Below are 18,594 nucleotides of genomic sequence, written 5' to 3'. Positions count from 1 at the left end.
TGATAGACTAGTATTCTGTCCAGGGGGGTACTGTGATAGACTAGTATTCTGTCCAGGGGGGGTACTGTGATAGACTAGTATTCTGTCCAGGGGGGGGGGGGGGGGGGGTACTGTGATAGACTAGTATTCTGTCCAGGGGGGGGTACTATGATAGACTAGTATTCTGTCCAGGGGGGGGGGGGGGGGGTACTGTGATAGACTAGTATTCTGTCCAGGGGGGGGTACTATGATAGACTAGTATTCTGTCTAGGGGGTGTACTGTGATAGACTAGTATTCTGTCCAGGGGGTGTACTGTGATAGACTAGTATTCTGTCCAGGGGGGGTACTGTGATAGACTAGTATTCTGTCCGGGGGGGGTAATGTGATAGACTAGTATTCTGTCCGGGGGGGGGGTACTGTGATAGACTAGTATTCTGTCCAGGGGGGGTACTGTGATAGACTAGTATTCTGTCCAGGGGGGGGGTACTGTGATAGACTAGTATTCTGTCCAGGGGGATTGCTGTGATAGACTAGTGTTCTGTCCAGGGGGGGTACTGTGATAGACTAGTATTCTGTCCAGGGGGGGGTACTGTGATAGACTAGTATTCTGTCCAGGGGGGGGGGGGGGGGTACTGTGATAGACTAGTATTCTGTCCAGGGGGAGTACTGTGATAGACTAGTATTCTGTCCAGGGGGGGGTACTGTGATAGACTAGTATTCTGTCCAGGGGGAGTACTGTGATAGACTAGTATTCTGTCCAGGGGGGGGGGTACTGTGATAGACTAGTATTCTGTCCAGGGGTGGTACTGTGATAGACTAGTATTCTGTCCAGGGGAGGTACTGTGATAGACTAGTATTCTGTCCAGGGGAGGTACTGTGATAGACTAGTATTCTGTCCAGGGGGGGGTACTGTGATAGACTAGTATTCTGTCCAGGGGGATTACTGTGATAGACTAGTGTTCTGTCCAGGGGGGGTACTGTGATAGACTAGTATTCTGTCCAGGGGGGGTACTGTGATAGACTAGTATTCTGTCCAGGGGGGGGGTACTGTGATAGACTAGTATTCTGTCCAGGGGGATTACTGTGATAGACTAGTGTTCTGTCCAGGGGGGGTACTGTGATAGACTAGTATTCTGTCCAGGGGGGGTACTGTGATAGACTAGTATTCTGTCCAGGGGGGGGGGGGGGTACTGTGATAGACTAGTATTCTGTCCAGGGGGAGTACTGTGATAGACTAGTATTCTGTCCAGGGGGGGGGTACTGTGATAGACTAGTATTCTGTCCAGGGGGAGTACTGTGATAGACTAGTATTCTGTCCAGGGGGGGGTACTGTGATAGACTAGTATTCTGTCCAGGGGGGGGGTACTGTGATAGACTAGTATTCTGTCCAGGGGAGGTACTGTGATAGACTAGTATTCTGTCCAGGGGAGGTACTGTGATAGACTAGTATTCTGTCCAGGGGGGGTACTGTGATAGACTAGTATTCTGTCCAGGGGGGGGTACTGTGATAGACTAGTATTCTGTCCAGGGGAGGTACTGTGATAGACTAGTATTCTGTCCAGGGGGTGTACTGTGATAGACTAGTATTCTGTCCAGGGGGGGTACTGTGATAGACTGGTATTCTGTCCAGGGGGGGTACTGTGATAGACTAGTATTCTGTCCAGGGGGGGGGGGGGGGGGGTACTGTGATAGACTAGTATTCTGTCCAGGGGGGGTACTGTGATAGACTAGTATTCTGTCCAGGGGGGGTACTGTGATAGACTAGTATTCTGTCCAGGGGGGGTACTGTGATAGACTAGTATTCTGTCCAGGGGGGGGGTACTGTGATAGACTAGTATTCTGTCCAGGGGGGGGGTACTGTGATAGACTAGTATTCTGTCCAGGGGGGGTACTGTGATAGACTAGTATTCTGTCCAGGGGGAGTATTGTGATAGACTAGTATTCTGTCCAGGGGGGGTACTGTGATAGACTAGTATTCTGTCCAGGGGGAGTACTGTGATAGACTAGTATTTTGTCCAGGGGGGGGGGGTACTGTGATAGACTAGTATTCTGTCCGGGGGGGGGGGGGGGGGGTACTGTGATAGACTAGTATTCTGTCCAGGGGGTGTACTGTGATAGACTAGTATTCTGTCTAGGGGGTGTACTGTGATAGACTAGTATTCTGTCCAGGGGGTGTACTGTGATAGACTAGTATTCTGTCCAGGGGGTATACTGTGATAGACTAGTATTCTGTCCAGGGGGGGGTACTGTGATAGACTAGTATTCTGTCCAGGGGGTATACTGTGATAGACTAGTATTCTGTCCAGGGGGGGTACTGTGATAGACTAGTATTCTGTCCAGGGGGTGTACTGTGATAGACTAGTATTCTGTCCAGGGGGTGTACTGTGATAGACTAGTATTCTGTCCAGGGGGTGTACTGTGATAGACTAGCATTCTGTCAGTTCTCATAGTATACCAGGCTGGCGGCAGGTAGCAGTAACTGAAAGGTTGCTGGATCGAATCCCCGAGCTGACAAGATAAAAATCTGTCGTTCTGCCCCTGAACAAGGCAGTTAACCCGCTGTTCCCCGTGCCCCAAACACTGTTCCCCGGGCCCCTTTCCCTGAACAACTGTCAGTACTCATAGTATACCAGGATGCCACTAGCCTGGGTATCAGAACTGTTTGTGCTATTATTCCACATGGTATACAAAGCTGCCATTGAGTACCATTATTTTACCAGAAAGGTACCAAAGTTTTGCAAGTTGCAACTCTAGGTCTAACCTCCTGTCTGTCTGTCTGTCTGTCTGTCTGTCTGTCTGTCTGTCTGTCTGTCTGTCTGTCTGTCTGTCTGTCTGTCTGTCTGTCTGTCTGTCTGTCTGTCTGTCTGTCTGTCTGTCTGTCTGTCTGTCTGTCTCCAGGTGATGCTGCTCAGGAGGCCCTGACTGACATGCCGCCCAGATCAGAGGAGGTACTGTGTGTGCGTGTGTGTGTGTGTACTTGTGTGTGTACATATGTCAGCCCTACCACACATGTAGGTTGGAGACAGTGGTGCTGTAAGGTACATCTCTATCTGTGGCTCAGTGGGTGCTGCCCTCTAGTGACCATCTATATCAACACTCACACACTGATGGGGATCATGAGAACAGCAGCACTCTGTCAGACAGAAAGCTGTTGTATAGTGTCTACTGTGTGTGGAGACATTCTCCTTCTAACCAATGGACAATGAAATATCCTTTTATTTTTTATTTGATCCTGTATTTAACTAGGCAACTTAGTTAAGAACAAATTGTTATTTACACATGTCTATTGTCTTGTAGGAGCTGGACCCAGTGACGCTCCACAACCAGGCCCTGATGAACATGGATAAAAAACCATCGGAGGGTTTTGAGAAACTGGCCTTCCTCCTGCAGCAGATCCCCTTCCCCCCGGTCACCTTCGGAAACCTGTTGCTACTATACTGCAAATATGAGGTAGGGTATTCTACTGTACTATAGTATATTATACTATTATACAGTACTCTACTATATTATACTCTACTCTACTGCACTCTACTATATAATACTATTATACTGTACTTTACTATATTATACTATACTGTACTCTACCATATTATACATTTATACTGTACTCCACTATATTATACTATACTCTACTGTACTATACTGTATTATAATCGACTATACTCTACTGCACTAATATAGTAGACTATATTATGCTAGTATACTGTACACCACTATATTGTACTATACTCTACTTCGCTCTACTATATTATACTATTATACAGTACTCTACTATATCATACTCTACTGTACTCTACTATATTATACTATTATACTGTCCTCTACTATGCTGTTCTATACTATACTATACTATACTATTATGCTGTACTCTACTGTATTATACTCTACTATACTCTACTGTACTCTACTATATTATACTATTATACTGTACTCTGCTATATTCTACAGTACTCTACCATATTATACTAGTATACTGTACTCTGCTATTATACTGTACTCTACTGTACTCTACTATTATACTGTGCTCTACTATTATACTGTACTCTACTATTATACTGTACTCTACTATTATACTGTACTCTACTATTATACTGTACTCTGCTGTACTCTACTATTATACTGTACTCTACTATTATACTGTACTCTACTATTATACTGTACTCTACTGTACTCTACATTTTGTACATTTTACATTTTAGTCATTTAGCAGACGCTCTTATCCAGAGCGACTTACAGTAATGAGTGCATACATTTCATGCATTTTTTTTTGTACTGGCCCCCCGTGGGAATCGAACCCACAACCCTGGCGTTGCAAACACCATGCTGGCGTTGCAAACACCATGCTCTACCAACTGAGCCACTCTACTCTACTATTATACTGTACTCTACTATTATACTGTACCACACATGTAGGTTATACTGTACCACACATGTACTTCCTACTCTACTATTATACTGTACCACACATGTAGGTTATACTGTACCACACATGTACTTCCTACTCTATTATACTGTACTCTACTATTATACTGTACTCTACTGTACTCTACTATTATACTGTACTCTACTATTTTACTGTACTCTACTGTACTCTACTATTATACTGTACTCTACTGTTATACTGTACTCTACTATTATACTGTACTCTACTGTTATACTGTACTCTACTATTATACTGTACTCTACTGTACTCTACTATTATACTGTACTCTACTGTACTCTGCTATTATACTGTACTCTACTGTACTCTACTATTATACTGTACTCTACTATTATACTGTACTCTACTATCATACTGTACTCTACTATTATACTGTACTCTACTATTATACTGTACTCTAATATCATACTGTACTCTACTATTATACTGTACTCTACTGTTATACTGTACTCTACTATTATACTGTACCACACATGTAGGTTATACTGTACCACACATGTACTTCCTACTCTACTATTATACTGTACTCTACTATTATACTGTACTCTACTATTATACTGTACTCTACTGTACTCTACTATTATACTGTACTCTACTGTTATACTGTACTCTACTGTTATACTGTACTCTACTATTATACTGTACTCTACTCTACTATTATACTGTACTCTACTATTATACTCTACTATCATACTGTACTCCACTATTATACTGTACTCTACTATTATACTGTACTGTGCTGTGCTCTGCTATTATACTGTACTCTGCTGTACTCTACTATTATACTGTACTCTACTGTACTCTACTATTATACTGTACTCTACTGTACTCTACTATTATACTGTACTCTACTATTATACTGTACTCTACTATTATACTGTACTCTACTGTACTCTACTATTATACTGTACTGTACTCTACTGTTATACTGTACTCTACTATTATACTGTACTCTACTATTATACTCTACTATTATACTGTACTCTACTATTATACTGTACTGTGCTGTGCTCTGCTATTATACTGTACTCTACTGTACTCTACTATTATACTGTACTCTACTATTATACTGTACTCTGCTGTGCTCTACTATTATACTGTACTCTACTGTACTCTACTATTATACTGTACTCTACTGTACTCTACTATTATACTGTACTCTACTGTACTCTACTATTATACTGTACTCTACTGTACTCTACTATTATACTGTACTCTACTGTACTCTACTATTATACTGTACTCTACTATTATACTGTACTCTACTATTATACTGTACTCTACTGTACTCTACTATTATACTGTACTGTACTCTACTATTATACTGTACTCTACTGTTATACTGTACTCTACTATTATACTGTACTCTACTGTACTCTACTGTTATACTGTACTCTACTATTATACTGTACTCTACTCTACAATTATACTGTACTCTACTATTATACTCTACTCTACTATTATACTGTACTCTACTATTATACTGTACTCTACTATTATACTCTACTCTACTATTATACTGTACTGTACTCTACTATTATACTGTACTCTACTATTATACTGTACTCTACTATTATACTGTACTCTACTGTACTCTATTGTTATACTGTACTCTACTATTATACTGTACTCTACTCTACAATTATACTGTACTCTACTATTATACTGTACTCTACTCTACTGTTATACTCTACTCTACTATTATACTGTACTCTACTGTTATACTCTACTCTACTATTATACTCTACTCTACTCTACTATTATACTGTACTCTACTATTATACTGTACTCTACTGTTATACTCTACTCTACTATTATACTGTACTCTACTATTATACTGTACTCTACTGTACTCTACTATTATACTGTACTCTACTATTATACTGTACTCTACTGTTATACTGTACTCTACTCTACTCTACTATTATACTGTACTCTACTGTTATACTGTACTCTACTCTACTATTATACTGTACTCTACTATTATACTGTACTCTACTATTATACTGTACTCTACTGTTATACTCTACTCTACTATTATACTGTACTCTACTGTACTCTACTATTATACTGTACTCTACTATACTCTACTACTGTATATCTACTATACACTCACTCACTCACTCACTCACTCACTCACTCACTCTCTCACTCTTTCTCTCCTTATATTCTCTCTCTCAGTATTTTGACCTGGCTGCTGATGTGATGGCAGAGAATGCACACCTCACCTACAAGTTCCTCACCCCGGTAAGAACCACAGGTCCCTTTCATTGTCCTATATTTTCATACTACATCCCTACAGTCAGTCACTAGGGATAGTTTACTTCAAAATCATACATGTTAGTCTGACCCAGAAGTGAAGTCCACATTCCATTTTCCATGTGGGATTGAAAGGCCTCTATATTTCTCCTGAAAAGTCCTGTTCTTGCCACACATCCCCAATTCATGTTCTGGTCCTCTTTCTCCTGCTATGTAATAAAACAGTTGATCTATGTGGTCTCTACGTTCCAGTATCTGTATGAGTTTCTGGACGCCATGTTGACCTGCCAGACAGCTCCAGAGGAGGTAACAACAAAACACAACTACTACACACCATTTACACCCTGTACCACGTACTACCTAGTACTAATTACTATACTACCTACTCTCTAGTAATAATCATCCTATACTACCTACTCCCTAGTAATAATCATCCTATACTACCTACTCTAGTAATAATCATCCTATACTACCTACTCCCTAGTACTAATCACTCTATACTACCTACTCCCTAGTAATAATCATCCTATACTACCTACTCCCTAGTACTAATCACTCTATACTACCTACTCCCTAGTAATAATCATCCTATACTACCTACTCCCTAGTAATAATCACCCTATACTACCTACTCTCTAGTAATAATCACCCTATACTACCTACTCTCTAGTAATAATCATCCTATACTACCTACTCCCTAGTAATAATCATTCTATACTACCTACTCCCTAGTAATAATCATCCTATACTACCTACTCCCTAGTAATAATCATCCTATACTACCTACTCTAGTAATAATCATCCTATACTACCTACTCCCTAGTAATAATCACCCTATACTACCTACTCTCTAGTAATACTCACTATACTACCTACTCTCTAGTAATAATCACTATACTACCTACTCCCTAGTAATAATCACCCTATACTACCTACTCCCTAGTACTAATCACTATACTACATACTACCTAGTACTAATCATCCTATACTACCTACTCCCTAGTAATAATCACCCTATACTACCTACTCCCTAGTACTAATCATCCTATACTACCTACTCCCTACTTGTACTAATCACTATACTACCTACTCCCTAGTACTAATCACTATACTACATACTACCTAGTACTAATCACCTCATACTACCTACTCCCTACTAGTACTAATCACTATACCACCTAATCCCTAGTACTAATCACTATACCACCTACTCCCTAGTACTAATCACTGTATACTACTTACTCCCTAGTACTAATCACTGTATACTACCTACTCCCTAGTATTAATCACTATACTACCTACTGCCTAGTACTAATCACCCTATACTACCTACTCCCTACTAGTACTAATCACTATACTACCTGCTACCTAGTACTAATCACTATACTTCCTAGTCTCTAGTACTAATCACCCCATACTACCTACTCCCTAGTACTAATCACTATACTACTTACTCCCTAGTACTAATCACTGTATACTACCTACTCACTAGTATTAATCACTATACTACCTACTGCCTAGTACTAATCACTGAATACTACCTACTCCCTACTAGTACTAATCACTATACTACCTACTACCTAGTACTAATCACTATACTACCTACTACCTAGTACTAATCACTGTATACTACCTACTACCTAGTACTAATCACTGTATACTACCTACTACCTAGTACTAATCACTGTATACTACCTACTGCCTACTAGTACTAATCACTCTATACTACCTTCTCCTTAGTACAAATCACTCTCTACTAACATTAACCTTCTGTAGCTTAAAACACACCACTACTACACACATATATTTCTGTTTCATGTTTTAGCCAATGACATGAATGTTCCACAATGTAATGAACCAGTCCTCTATAATACAGACTTTAAAAGCCAGTGCTACCTGAATGTTCCACAATGTAATGAACCAGTCCTCTATAATACAGAGACTTTAAAGTCCTGTGTCGTTGCTGCTGTTTGTACATTCTGAGGTATATATTCCTGTCTCTGATCATGTCTCTGTTGTGTTTGAGCAACGCAGGCCTTCAGGAAGTTTGATGAGATGAACGCCAAGTTGACAGATCAACTACGCAAGCTGACCAAACAGGTTACAATCTTCCAGTCTCCTCTCTCTCTGTCTTCCTATGTTGTCTGGTTATCCTGTTATCCTGTTCATGTTGTCTGGTTATCCTGTTATCCTGTTCATGTTGTCTGGTTATCCTGTTATCCTGTTCATGTTGTCTGGTTATCCTGTTCATGTTGTCTGGTTATCCTGTTATCCTGTTCATGTTGTCTGTTATCTGTTATCCTGTTCATGTTGTCTGGTTATCCTGTTATCCTGTTCATGTTGTCTGGTTATCCTGTTCATGTTGTCTGGTTATCCTGTTCATGTTGTCTGGTTATCCTGTTCATGTTGTCTGGTTATCCTGTTCATGTTGTCTGGTTATCCTGTTATCCTGTTCATGTTGTCTGGTTATCCTGTTATCCTGTCATGTTGTCTGTTTCTGTTATCCTGTTCATGTTGTCTGGTTATCCTGTTATCCTGTTCATGTTGTCTGGTTATCCTGTTCATGTTGTCTGGTTATCCTGTTATCCTGTTCATGTTGTCTGGTTATCCTGTTCATGTTGTCTGGTTATCCTGTTATCCTGTTCATGTTGTCTGGTTATCCTGTTCATGTTGTCTGTTTATCCTGTTCATGTTGTCTGGTTATCCTGTTCATGTTGTCTGGTTATCCTGTTCATGTTGTCTGGTTATCCTGTTATCCTGTTCATGTTGTCTGGTTATCCTGTTATCCTGTTCATGTTGTCTGGTTATCCTGTTATCCTGTTCATGTTGTCTGGTTATCCTGTTATCCTGTTCATGTTGTCTGGTTATCCTGTTCATGTTGTCTGTTTATCCTGTTCATGTTGTCTGGTTATCCTGTTCATGTTGTCTGGTTATCCTGTTATCCTGTTCATGTTGTCTGGTTATCCTGTTATCCTGTTCATGTTGTCTGGTTATCCTGTTATCCTGTTCATGTTGTCTGGTTATCCTGTTATCCTGTTCATGTTGTCTGGTTATCATGTTATCCTGTTCATGTTGTCTGGTTATCCTGTTCATGTTGTCTGTTTATCCTGTTATCCTGTTCATGTTGTCTGTGTTATCCTGTTCATGTTGTCTGGTTATCCTGTTCATGTTGTCTGGTTATCCTGTTATCCTGTTCATGTTGTCTGGTTATCCTGTTATCCTGTTCATGTTGTCTGGTTATCCTGTTATCCTGTTCATGTTGTCTGGTTATCCTGTTATCCTGTTCATGTTGTCTGGTTATCCTGTTATCCTGTTCATGTTGTCTGGTTATCCTGTTCATGTTGTCTGGTTATCCTGTTCATGTTGTCTGGTTATCCTGTTATCCTGTTCATGTTGTCTGGTTATCCTGTTATCCTGTTCATGTTGTCTGGTTATCCTGTTCATGTTGTCTGGTTATCCTGTTATCCTGTTCATGTTGTCTGGTTATCCTGTTATCCTGTTCATGTTGTCTGGTTATCCTGTTATCCTGTTCATGTTGTCTGGTTATCCTGTTCATGTTGTCTGGTTATCCTGTTATCCTGTTCATGTTGTCTGGTTATCCTGTTGATGTTGTCTGTTTATCCTGTTATCCTGTTCATGTTGTCTGGTTATCCTGTTCATGTTGTCTGGTTATCCTGTTATCCTGTTCATGTTGTCTGGTTATCCTGTTATCCTGTTCATGTTGTCTGGTTATCCTGTTCATGTTGTCTGGTTATCCTGTTATCCTGTTCATGTTGTCTGGTTATCCTGTTATCCTGTTCATGTTGTCTGGTTATCCTGTTATCCTGTTCATGTTGTCTGGTTATCCTGTTATCCTGTTCATGCTGTCTGTTTATCCTGTTCATGTTGTCTGGTTATCCTGCTCATGTTGTCTGTTTATCCTGTTCATGTTGTCTGTTTATCATGTTATCCTGTTCATGTTGTCTGGTTATCCTGTTCATGTTGTCTGGTTATCCTGTTCATGTTGTCTGGTTATCCTGTTCATGTTCTGTTGTCTGGTTATCCTGTTATCCTGTTCATGTTGTCTGGTTATCCTGTTCATGTTGTCTGGTTATCCTGTTCATGTTGTCTGGTTATCCTGTTATCCTGTTCATGTTGTCTGGTTATCCTGTTCATGTTGTCTGGTTATCCTGTTATCCTGTTCATGTTGTCTGGTTATCCTGTTATCCTGTTCATGTTGTCTGGTTATCCTGTTATCCTGTTCATGTTGTCTGGTTATCCTGTTCATGTTGTCTGGTTATCCTGTTATCCTGTTCATGTTGTCTGTTTATCATGTTATCCTGTTCATGTTGTCTGGTTATCCTGTTATCCTGTTCATGTTGTCTGGTTATCCTGTTCATGTTGTCTGTTTATCCTGTTCATGTTGTCTGGTTATCCTGTTCATGTTGTCTGGTTATCCTGTTCATGTTGTCTGGTTATCCTGTTATCCTGTTCATGTTGTCTGGTTATCCTGTTATCCTGTTCATGTTGTCTGTTTATCATGTTATCCTGTTCATGTTGTCTGGTTATCCTGTTATCCTGTTCATGTTGTCTGGTTATCCTGTTCATGTTGTCTGTTTATCCTGTTCATGTTGTCTGGTTATCCTGTTCATGTTGTCTGGTTATCCTGTTATCCTGTTCATGTTGTCTGGTTATCCTGTTATCCTGTTCATGTTGTCTGGTTATCCTGTTATCCTGTTCATGTTGTCTGGTTATCCTGTTATCCTGTTCATGTTGTCTGGTTATCATGTTATCCTGTTCATGTTGTCTGGTTATCCTGTTCATGTTGTCTGTTTATCCTGTTATCCTGTTCATGTTGTCTGTTTATCCTGTTCATGTTGTCTGGTTATCCTGTTCATGTTGTCTGGTTATCCTGTTATCCTGTTCATGTTGTCTGGTTATCCTGTTATCCTGTTCATGTTGTCTGGTTATCATGTTATCCTGTTCATGTTGTCTGGTTATCCTGTTCATGTTGTCTGTTATCTGTTATCCTGTTCATGTTGTCTGGTTATCCTGTTATCCTGTTCATGTTGTCTGGTTATCCTGTTATCCTGTTCATGTTGTCTGGTTATCCTGTTATCCTGTTCATGTTGTCTGTTTATCCTGTTCATGTTGTCTGGTTATCCTGTTATCCTGTTCATGTTGTCTGGTTATCCTGTTATCCTGTTCATGTTGTCTGGTTATCCTGTTATCCTGTTCATGTTGTCTGGTTATCCTGTTCAAGTTGTCTGTTTATCCTGTTATCCTGTTGATGTTGTCTGTTTATCCTGTTGATGTTGTCTGTTTATCCTGTTGATGTTGTCTGGTTATCCTGCTCATGTTGTCTGTTTATCCTGTTATCCTGTTCATGTTGTCTGGTTATCCTGTTATCCTGTTCATGTTGTCTGGTTATCCTGTTGATGTTGTCTGTGTTATCCTGTTATCCTGTTCATGTTGTCTGGTTATCCTGTTCATGTTGTCTGGTTATCCTGTTCATGTTGTCTGGTTATCCTGTTATCCTGTTCATGTTGTCTGGTTATCATGTTATCCTGTTCATGTTGTCTGGTTATCCTGTTCATGTTGTCTGGTTATCCTGTTATCCTGTTCATGTTGTCTGGTTATCCTGTTATCCTGTTCATGTTGTCTGGTTATCCTGTTATCCTGTTCATGTTGTCTGGTTATCCTGTTGATGTTGTCTGGTTATCCTGTTATCCTGTTCATGTTGTCTGGTTATCCTGCTCATGTTGTCTGTTATCCTGTTATCCTGTTATCCTGTTCATGTTGTCTGGTTATCCTGTTCATGTTGTCTGGTTATCCTGTTCATGTTGTCTGGTTATCCTGTTATCCTGTTCATGTTGTCTGTTTATCCTGTTCATGTTGTCTGGTTATCCTGTTCATGTTGTCTGGTTATCCTGTTCATGTTGTCTGGTTATCCTGTTCATGTTGTCTGGTTATCCATGTTATCCTGTTCATGTTGTCTGTGTTATCCTGTTCATGTTGTCTGGTTATCCTGTTCATGTTGTCTGGTTATCCTGTTCATGTTGTCTGGTTATCCTGTTCATGTTGTCTGGTTATCCTGTTCATGTTGTCTGGTTATCCTGTTCATGTTGTCTGGTTATCCTGTTCATGTTGTCTGGTTATCCTGTTCATGTTGTCTGGTTATCCTGTTCATGTTGTCTGGTTATCCTGTTATCCTGTTCATGTTGTCTGGTTATCCTGTTCATGTTGTCTGGTTATCCTGTTATCCTGTTCATGTTGTCTGGTTATCCTGTTATCCTGTTCATGTTGTCTGGTTATCCTGTTATCCTGTTCATGTTGTCTGGTTATCCTGTTCATGTTGTCTGGTTATCCTGTTATCCTGTTCATGTTGTCTGTTTATCATGTTATCCTGTTCATGTTGTCTGGTTATCCTGTTATCCTGTTCATGTTGTCTGGTTATCCTGTTCATGTTGTCTGTTTATCCTGTTCATGTTGTCTGGTTATCCTGTTCATGTTGTCTGGTTATCCTGTTCATGTTGTCTGGTTATCCTGTTATCCTGTTCATGTTGTCTGGTTATCCTGTTATCCTGTTCATGTTGTCTGTTTATCCTGTTATCCTGTTCATGTTGTCTGGTTATCCTGTTATCCTGTTCATGTTGTCTGGTTATCCTGTTCATGTTGTCTGTTTATCCTGTTATCCTGTTCATGTTGTCTGGTTTATCCTGTTCATGTTGTCTGGTTATCCTGTTATCCTGTTCATGTTGTCTGGTTATCCTGTTATCCTGTTCATGTTGTCTGGTTATCCTGTTATCCTGTTCATGTTGTCTGGTTATCATGTTATCCTGTTCATGTTGTCTGGTTATCCTGTTCATGTTGTCTGCCTGTTATCCTGTTCATGTTGTCTGTTTATCCTGTTCATGTTGTCTGGTTATCCTGTTCATGTTGTCTGGTTATCCTGTTATCCTGTTCATGTTGTCTGTGTTATCCTGTTCATGTTGTCTGGTTATCATGTTATCCTGTTCATGTTGTCTGGTTATCCTGTTCATGTTGTCTGGTTATCCTGTTATCCTGTTCATGTTGTCTGGTTATCCTGTTATCCTGTTCATGTTGTCTGGTTATCCTGTTATCCTGTTCATGTTGTCTGTTTATCCTGTTCATGTTGTCTGGTTATCCTGTTATCCTGTTCATGTTGTCTGGTTATCCTGTTATCCTGTTCATGTTGTCTGGTTATCCTGTTATCCTGTTCATGTTGTCTGGTTATCCTTTTAATCCTGTTGTCATCCTTCTCTCATCTATTTGGTCTTCCTTTCTCCTTCCTTTCTTTCTTCCATTCTCCTTTTCTTTCGTCCGAGGCCCTACAGGTTACATTCTTCCATTCTTCTCTCTCAGGCCACCAGCTTGTTTATTAGCTTTAGTCTGCGTCCCTAATGGAACCCTACGCTCTTAGAAAAAAGGGTTCCAAAAGGGTTTTTCAGCTGTCCCCGTACGATAACCCTTTTTGCTTCCAGGTAGAACTCTTTGGTTCCATGTAGAACCCTATGTGTAAAGGGGTTCTACCTGGAACCAAAAATGGTTTTTCAAGGGATTCTCTTATGGGGACAGCTGAAGAACCCTTTTATAGGTTCTAGATAGCACCTATTTATTTATTTTTCTAAGAGTGTATTCCCTATATAGTGCACTACTTTTGAGTTGAGCCCTATGGGACTAGGGTGCCATTTGGGACGAACACTTACCTTTTCCAAGCCATCTACAGCTCAGTCATTTCTCTGATCTGGTCACATTGGTGCTGTTTAACCTTTATAGCTTTAAATTGCTATCAGTCATGTGTTTTACAGAATGACATCACGTTTTCCCCTTAACGGTTCAGGATACAGTGATAAGACTATTCTGTGTTATTATTGGAGAGAACAACATAAAGCATCCATAGTCTGTGACCTGTGTGTAGTCTGTCTCTGAGGTGCAGGAAGCCAGGCTAGCCCGTAACCTGTGTGTAATCTTTGTCTCTGAGGTGCAGGAAGCCAGGCTAGCCCGTAACCTGTGTGTAATCTTTGTCTCTGAGGTGTAGGAAGCCAGGCTAGCCCGTAACCTGTGTGTAATCTTTGTCTCTGAGGTGTAGGAAGCCAGGCTAGCCCGTAACCTGTGTGTAATCTTTGTCTCTGAGGTGTAGGAAGCCAGGCTAGCCCGTAACCTGTGTGTAATCTTTGTCTCTGAGGTGCAGGAAGCCAGGCTAGCCCGTAACCTGTGTGTAATCTTTGTCTCTGAGGTGTAGGAAGCCAGGCTAGCCCGTGACCTGTGTGTAATCTTTGTCTCTGAGGTGCAGGAAGCCAGGCTAGCCCGTAACCTGTGTGTAATCTTTGTGTCTAAGGTGCAGGAAGCCAGACTAGCCCGGGATAACGAAGCCTTGAAGAAGACCCTCCAGGACTACGATGAGATGGTGGAGAAGTGAGTAGACCCCGCCCCTACTTAGTATTCTCCTGTCTGATTGGTAGCTTGTCTCACCTTTCTCTTCCCTGATTGGTGACTTACCTCACCTACTCTGCTGGTTGGTCACTTTGGTCCATTATTCTTCCCTTTTTGGTGGCTGGTCTAGACCTTCTCCCTGCCTGATTGGTGGCTGGTCTGGACCTTCTCCCTGTCTGATTGTCTGAATGGGGTATTTCCTCTACTTCCATATTGGTGACTTGACCTCTCCCAGGCTAACATCTACTGCTACAGTGCTTCCTCCTTTAAAAGTTGAGAGCTTACGCCGTGGGACTTAGAGGTACCCAGCGTCGCGGCTTCATTGCTCCAGACCACCACAAGGGGGAGTTAGAGCACTCATTATGCATTTAGGTCCCAAGGTTGACCATATCGAGTGGTTTGACGTTATGCCACCTGTTGCTGGTGACTTTCTTCAGCAAAAATGTCTGACAAAAACATTACGGTGGAAGCAAATGTAAGTAATTATAACGTCATAACGAGTCAAGCAAAAAAATTACAATTGAGAGGAATATGTTAGTTAACCTCTATGGGCAAGGTGGGACGCCTGCATCCCTCCCGTGGTGCACTCCATCAACAGCAGGTGCATTTCAAGAGCGGCAAATTTGAATCCAAATAAATGTCAAAATTCAAATTTTTCAAACATACAACTATTTTACACCCTTTGAAAGATAAACATCTCCTTAATCTAACCACGTTTTACGATTTCAAAAAGGTTTTACGGCGAAAGCATAAATTTAGAGTATGTTAGGACAGTACATTTACAAGAGTTGTGTGTAATGTTTTGTCAATTCAAAGACAGGGTCACCAAAACCATAAAACCAGCTAAAATGATGCACTAACCTTTTACAATCTCCATCAGATGACACTCCTAGGACATTATGTTAGACAATGCATGCATTTTTAGTTCTATCAAGTTCATATTTATATCCAAAAACAGCGTTTTACTATGGCATTGATGTTGAGGAAATCGTTTCCCTCCAATAACCGGCAGTCAAGTCAGCATCACAAATTAAATAATTAAAATTAGAAAACATTGGTAAAATATTATATTGTCATTTAAAGAATTATAGATTTACATCTCTTGAACGCAATCAACTTGCCAGATTTAAAAATAACCTTACTGGGAAATCACACTTTGCAATAATCTGAGCACTGCGCCCAGAAAAATACGCGTTGCGATACAGACTAGTCGTCATGTTGGGGAGATCTAAAATCGAAAATACTATGTAAATAATCCATTACCTTTGATTCTCTTCATCAGATGTCACTTCCAGGTATCACAGGTCCATAACGAATGTAGTTTTGTTCAAAAAAGCTCATCATTTATGTCCAAAAATCTCCGTCTTGTTAGCACATGATCTAAGCCCGCCGGACTTCACTTCATGAACGAGGGGAAAAAATATATTTACGTTCGTTCAAACATGTCAAACGTTGTATAGCATAAATCATTAGGGCCTTTTTTAACCAGAACATGAATAATATTCAAGGTGGACGAATGCATACTCTTTTATAACGTATTGGAACGAGGGTACCCAACATGAACTCGCGCGCCAGGTGTCTAATGGGCCATCATCGTTCCATGGCTCTTGTTCGGTCAGATCTCCCTCCAGAGGACTCAAAACACTTTGTAAAGGCTGGTGACATCTAGTGGAAGCAATAGGAAGTGCCAAAATATTCCTCAGCCCCTGTGTTTTTCAATGGCATAGGTTTAAAGGTAATACAACACATCAGGTATCCACTTCCTGTCAGAAAATGTCTCAGGGTTTTGCCTGCCAAATGAGTTCTGTTATACTCACAGACACCATTCAAACAGTTTTAGAAACTTTAGAGTGTTTTCTATCCATATATAATAAGTATATGCATATTCTAGTTACTGGGTAGGATTAGTAACCAGATTAAATCGGGTACATTTTTTTTATCCAGCCGTGCAAATACTGCCCCCTAGCCCTAACAGGTTAATGTAGAGACAAACAATTGTGCATATTTTTTGGTCATATAGTTCATTTACGAAAATTGCGATTTAGCAAGTTCTTTTTCAGTCATATCCAATACCAGGTGTATCAAACTCCATTCTTTGAATGATGCTGTGTCTGCATGTATGTATTACAATTATACACTTCAACAGTGTTTACCACTCCTGCTCCTGGGACATCAATGATTACACATTGTAACTATGCAATAGACTAGAAACATGATTTAAGTAAAGGCTGATTTGTAGTTTATATATACAGAAAGAAAAATTACACTACATTTTCTATGCATATCTAACTCCCTTCATCTGCATTAATCTGAGGAGGTTCTCCCAGCCATGTGGACGATAGAAAACAGGGCAGCAAAATGTGTTTGTCGCCAGAGCGATTTAGAGCATATTACTATTTGCCTGTGAATAACCAGACCTTCATACAAATTTGCTTTGAATTCTTGACGCACAACCGAAGGTGCTGTCATATCCTGCCAGCATGCCCACAAGCGAGCCACTCAGGCGGAGAATGACGTGTGGAAGAGGGAGAGGAACGAGATGGGAGTAATAATCCAGGCTATTTGCTCTAACACCGACATAATAATGTAATGAAACACGCAGGGAGCAGGTTTCGATTGTGGCCAAAAACACTTTATCAATTGGAATCTTTAACATGTGGAAAGGGGAAACAGTATTATTATTCATTTTTCACAAGCGTAGCAGGCTGTGAATTCTGCTAACAAGGATGGGCTATTAGCTGAACAATAGACTATTCAACCTTTACTAAAGAATTGTCTAATAGCCGAGCTATGTGTGACCCCCCCCCCAACTTGAGCTAGGTGTGACCCCCCCCCTCCCCCCCCCCCTAACTTGAGCTAGGTGTGACCCCCCCCTCCCCAACTTGAGCTAGGTGTGACCCCCCCCTTCCCCAACTTGAGCTAGGTGTGACCCCCCCCCCCCCCCCCCCCCAACTTGAGCTAGGTGTGACCCCCCCTCCCCCCCAACTTGAGCTAGGTGTGACCCCCCCAACTTAAGCTAGGTGTGACCCCCCCCCAACTTGAGCTAGGTGTGACCCCCCCCCCCCCAACTTGAGCTAGGTGTGACCCCCCCCTCCCTCCCAACTTGAGCTAGGTGTGACCCCCCCCCCAACTTGAGCTAGGTGTGACCCCCCCCCCCAACTTGAGCTAGGTGTGACCCCCCCCCCCAACTTGAGCTAGGTGTGACCCCCCCAACTTGAGCTAGGTGTGACCCCCCCCAACTTGAGCTAGGTGTGACCCCCCCCCCCCCAACTTGAGCTAGGTGTGACCCCCCCCAACTTGAGCTAGGTGTGACCCCCCCCTCCCCAACTTGAGCTAGGTGTGACCCCCCCCTCCCCAACTTGAGCTAGGTGTGACCCCCCCCCCCAACTTGAGCTAGGTGTGACCCCCCCCTTCCCCAACTTGAGCTAGGTGTGACACCCCCCCCCCCAACTTGAGCTAGGTGTGACCCCCCCTCCCC

The 18,594-nt window shown here is 41.3% G+C and overlaps 1 protein-coding gene across 2 annotated transcripts in view; it reads left to right on the top strand.

Annotated features, from left to right (window-relative positions):
* ift70 (intraflagellar transport 70) overlaps positions 1–18,594 on the top strand; it is a 55,132-nt gene that overhangs the window by 12,971 nt on the left and 23,567 nt on the right. The window contains exons 8-13 of one of the 2 annotated variants that reach the window (XM_045719667.2): positions 2,879–2,928; positions 3,278–3,430; positions 6,603–6,668; positions 6,933–6,986; positions 8,715–8,780; positions 15,028–15,098. In XM_045719667.2, the coding sequence (XP_045575623.1) occupies positions 2,879–2,928; positions 3,278–3,430; positions 6,603–6,668; positions 6,933–6,986; positions 8,715–8,780; positions 15,028–15,098 (460 nt within the window). Of the gene's footprint in view, positions 1–2,878; positions 2,929–3,277; positions 3,431–6,602; positions 6,669–6,932; positions 6,987–8,714; positions 8,781–15,021; positions 15,099–18,594 lie in introns of both variants that reach the window. The other variant, XM_045719666.2, reaches the window with a different exon arrangement.

The sequence above is a fragment of the Salmo salar genome, chromosome 06 (assembly GCF_965601325.2).
Source record: "Salmo salar chromosome 06, fSalSal1, whole genome shotgun sequence".
Taxonomy (NCBI): Eukaryota; Metazoa; Chordata; class Actinopteri; order Salmoniformes; family Salmonidae; genus Salmo; species Salmo salar.
This window is presented reverse-complemented; position numbering and strand designations above follow the sequence as displayed.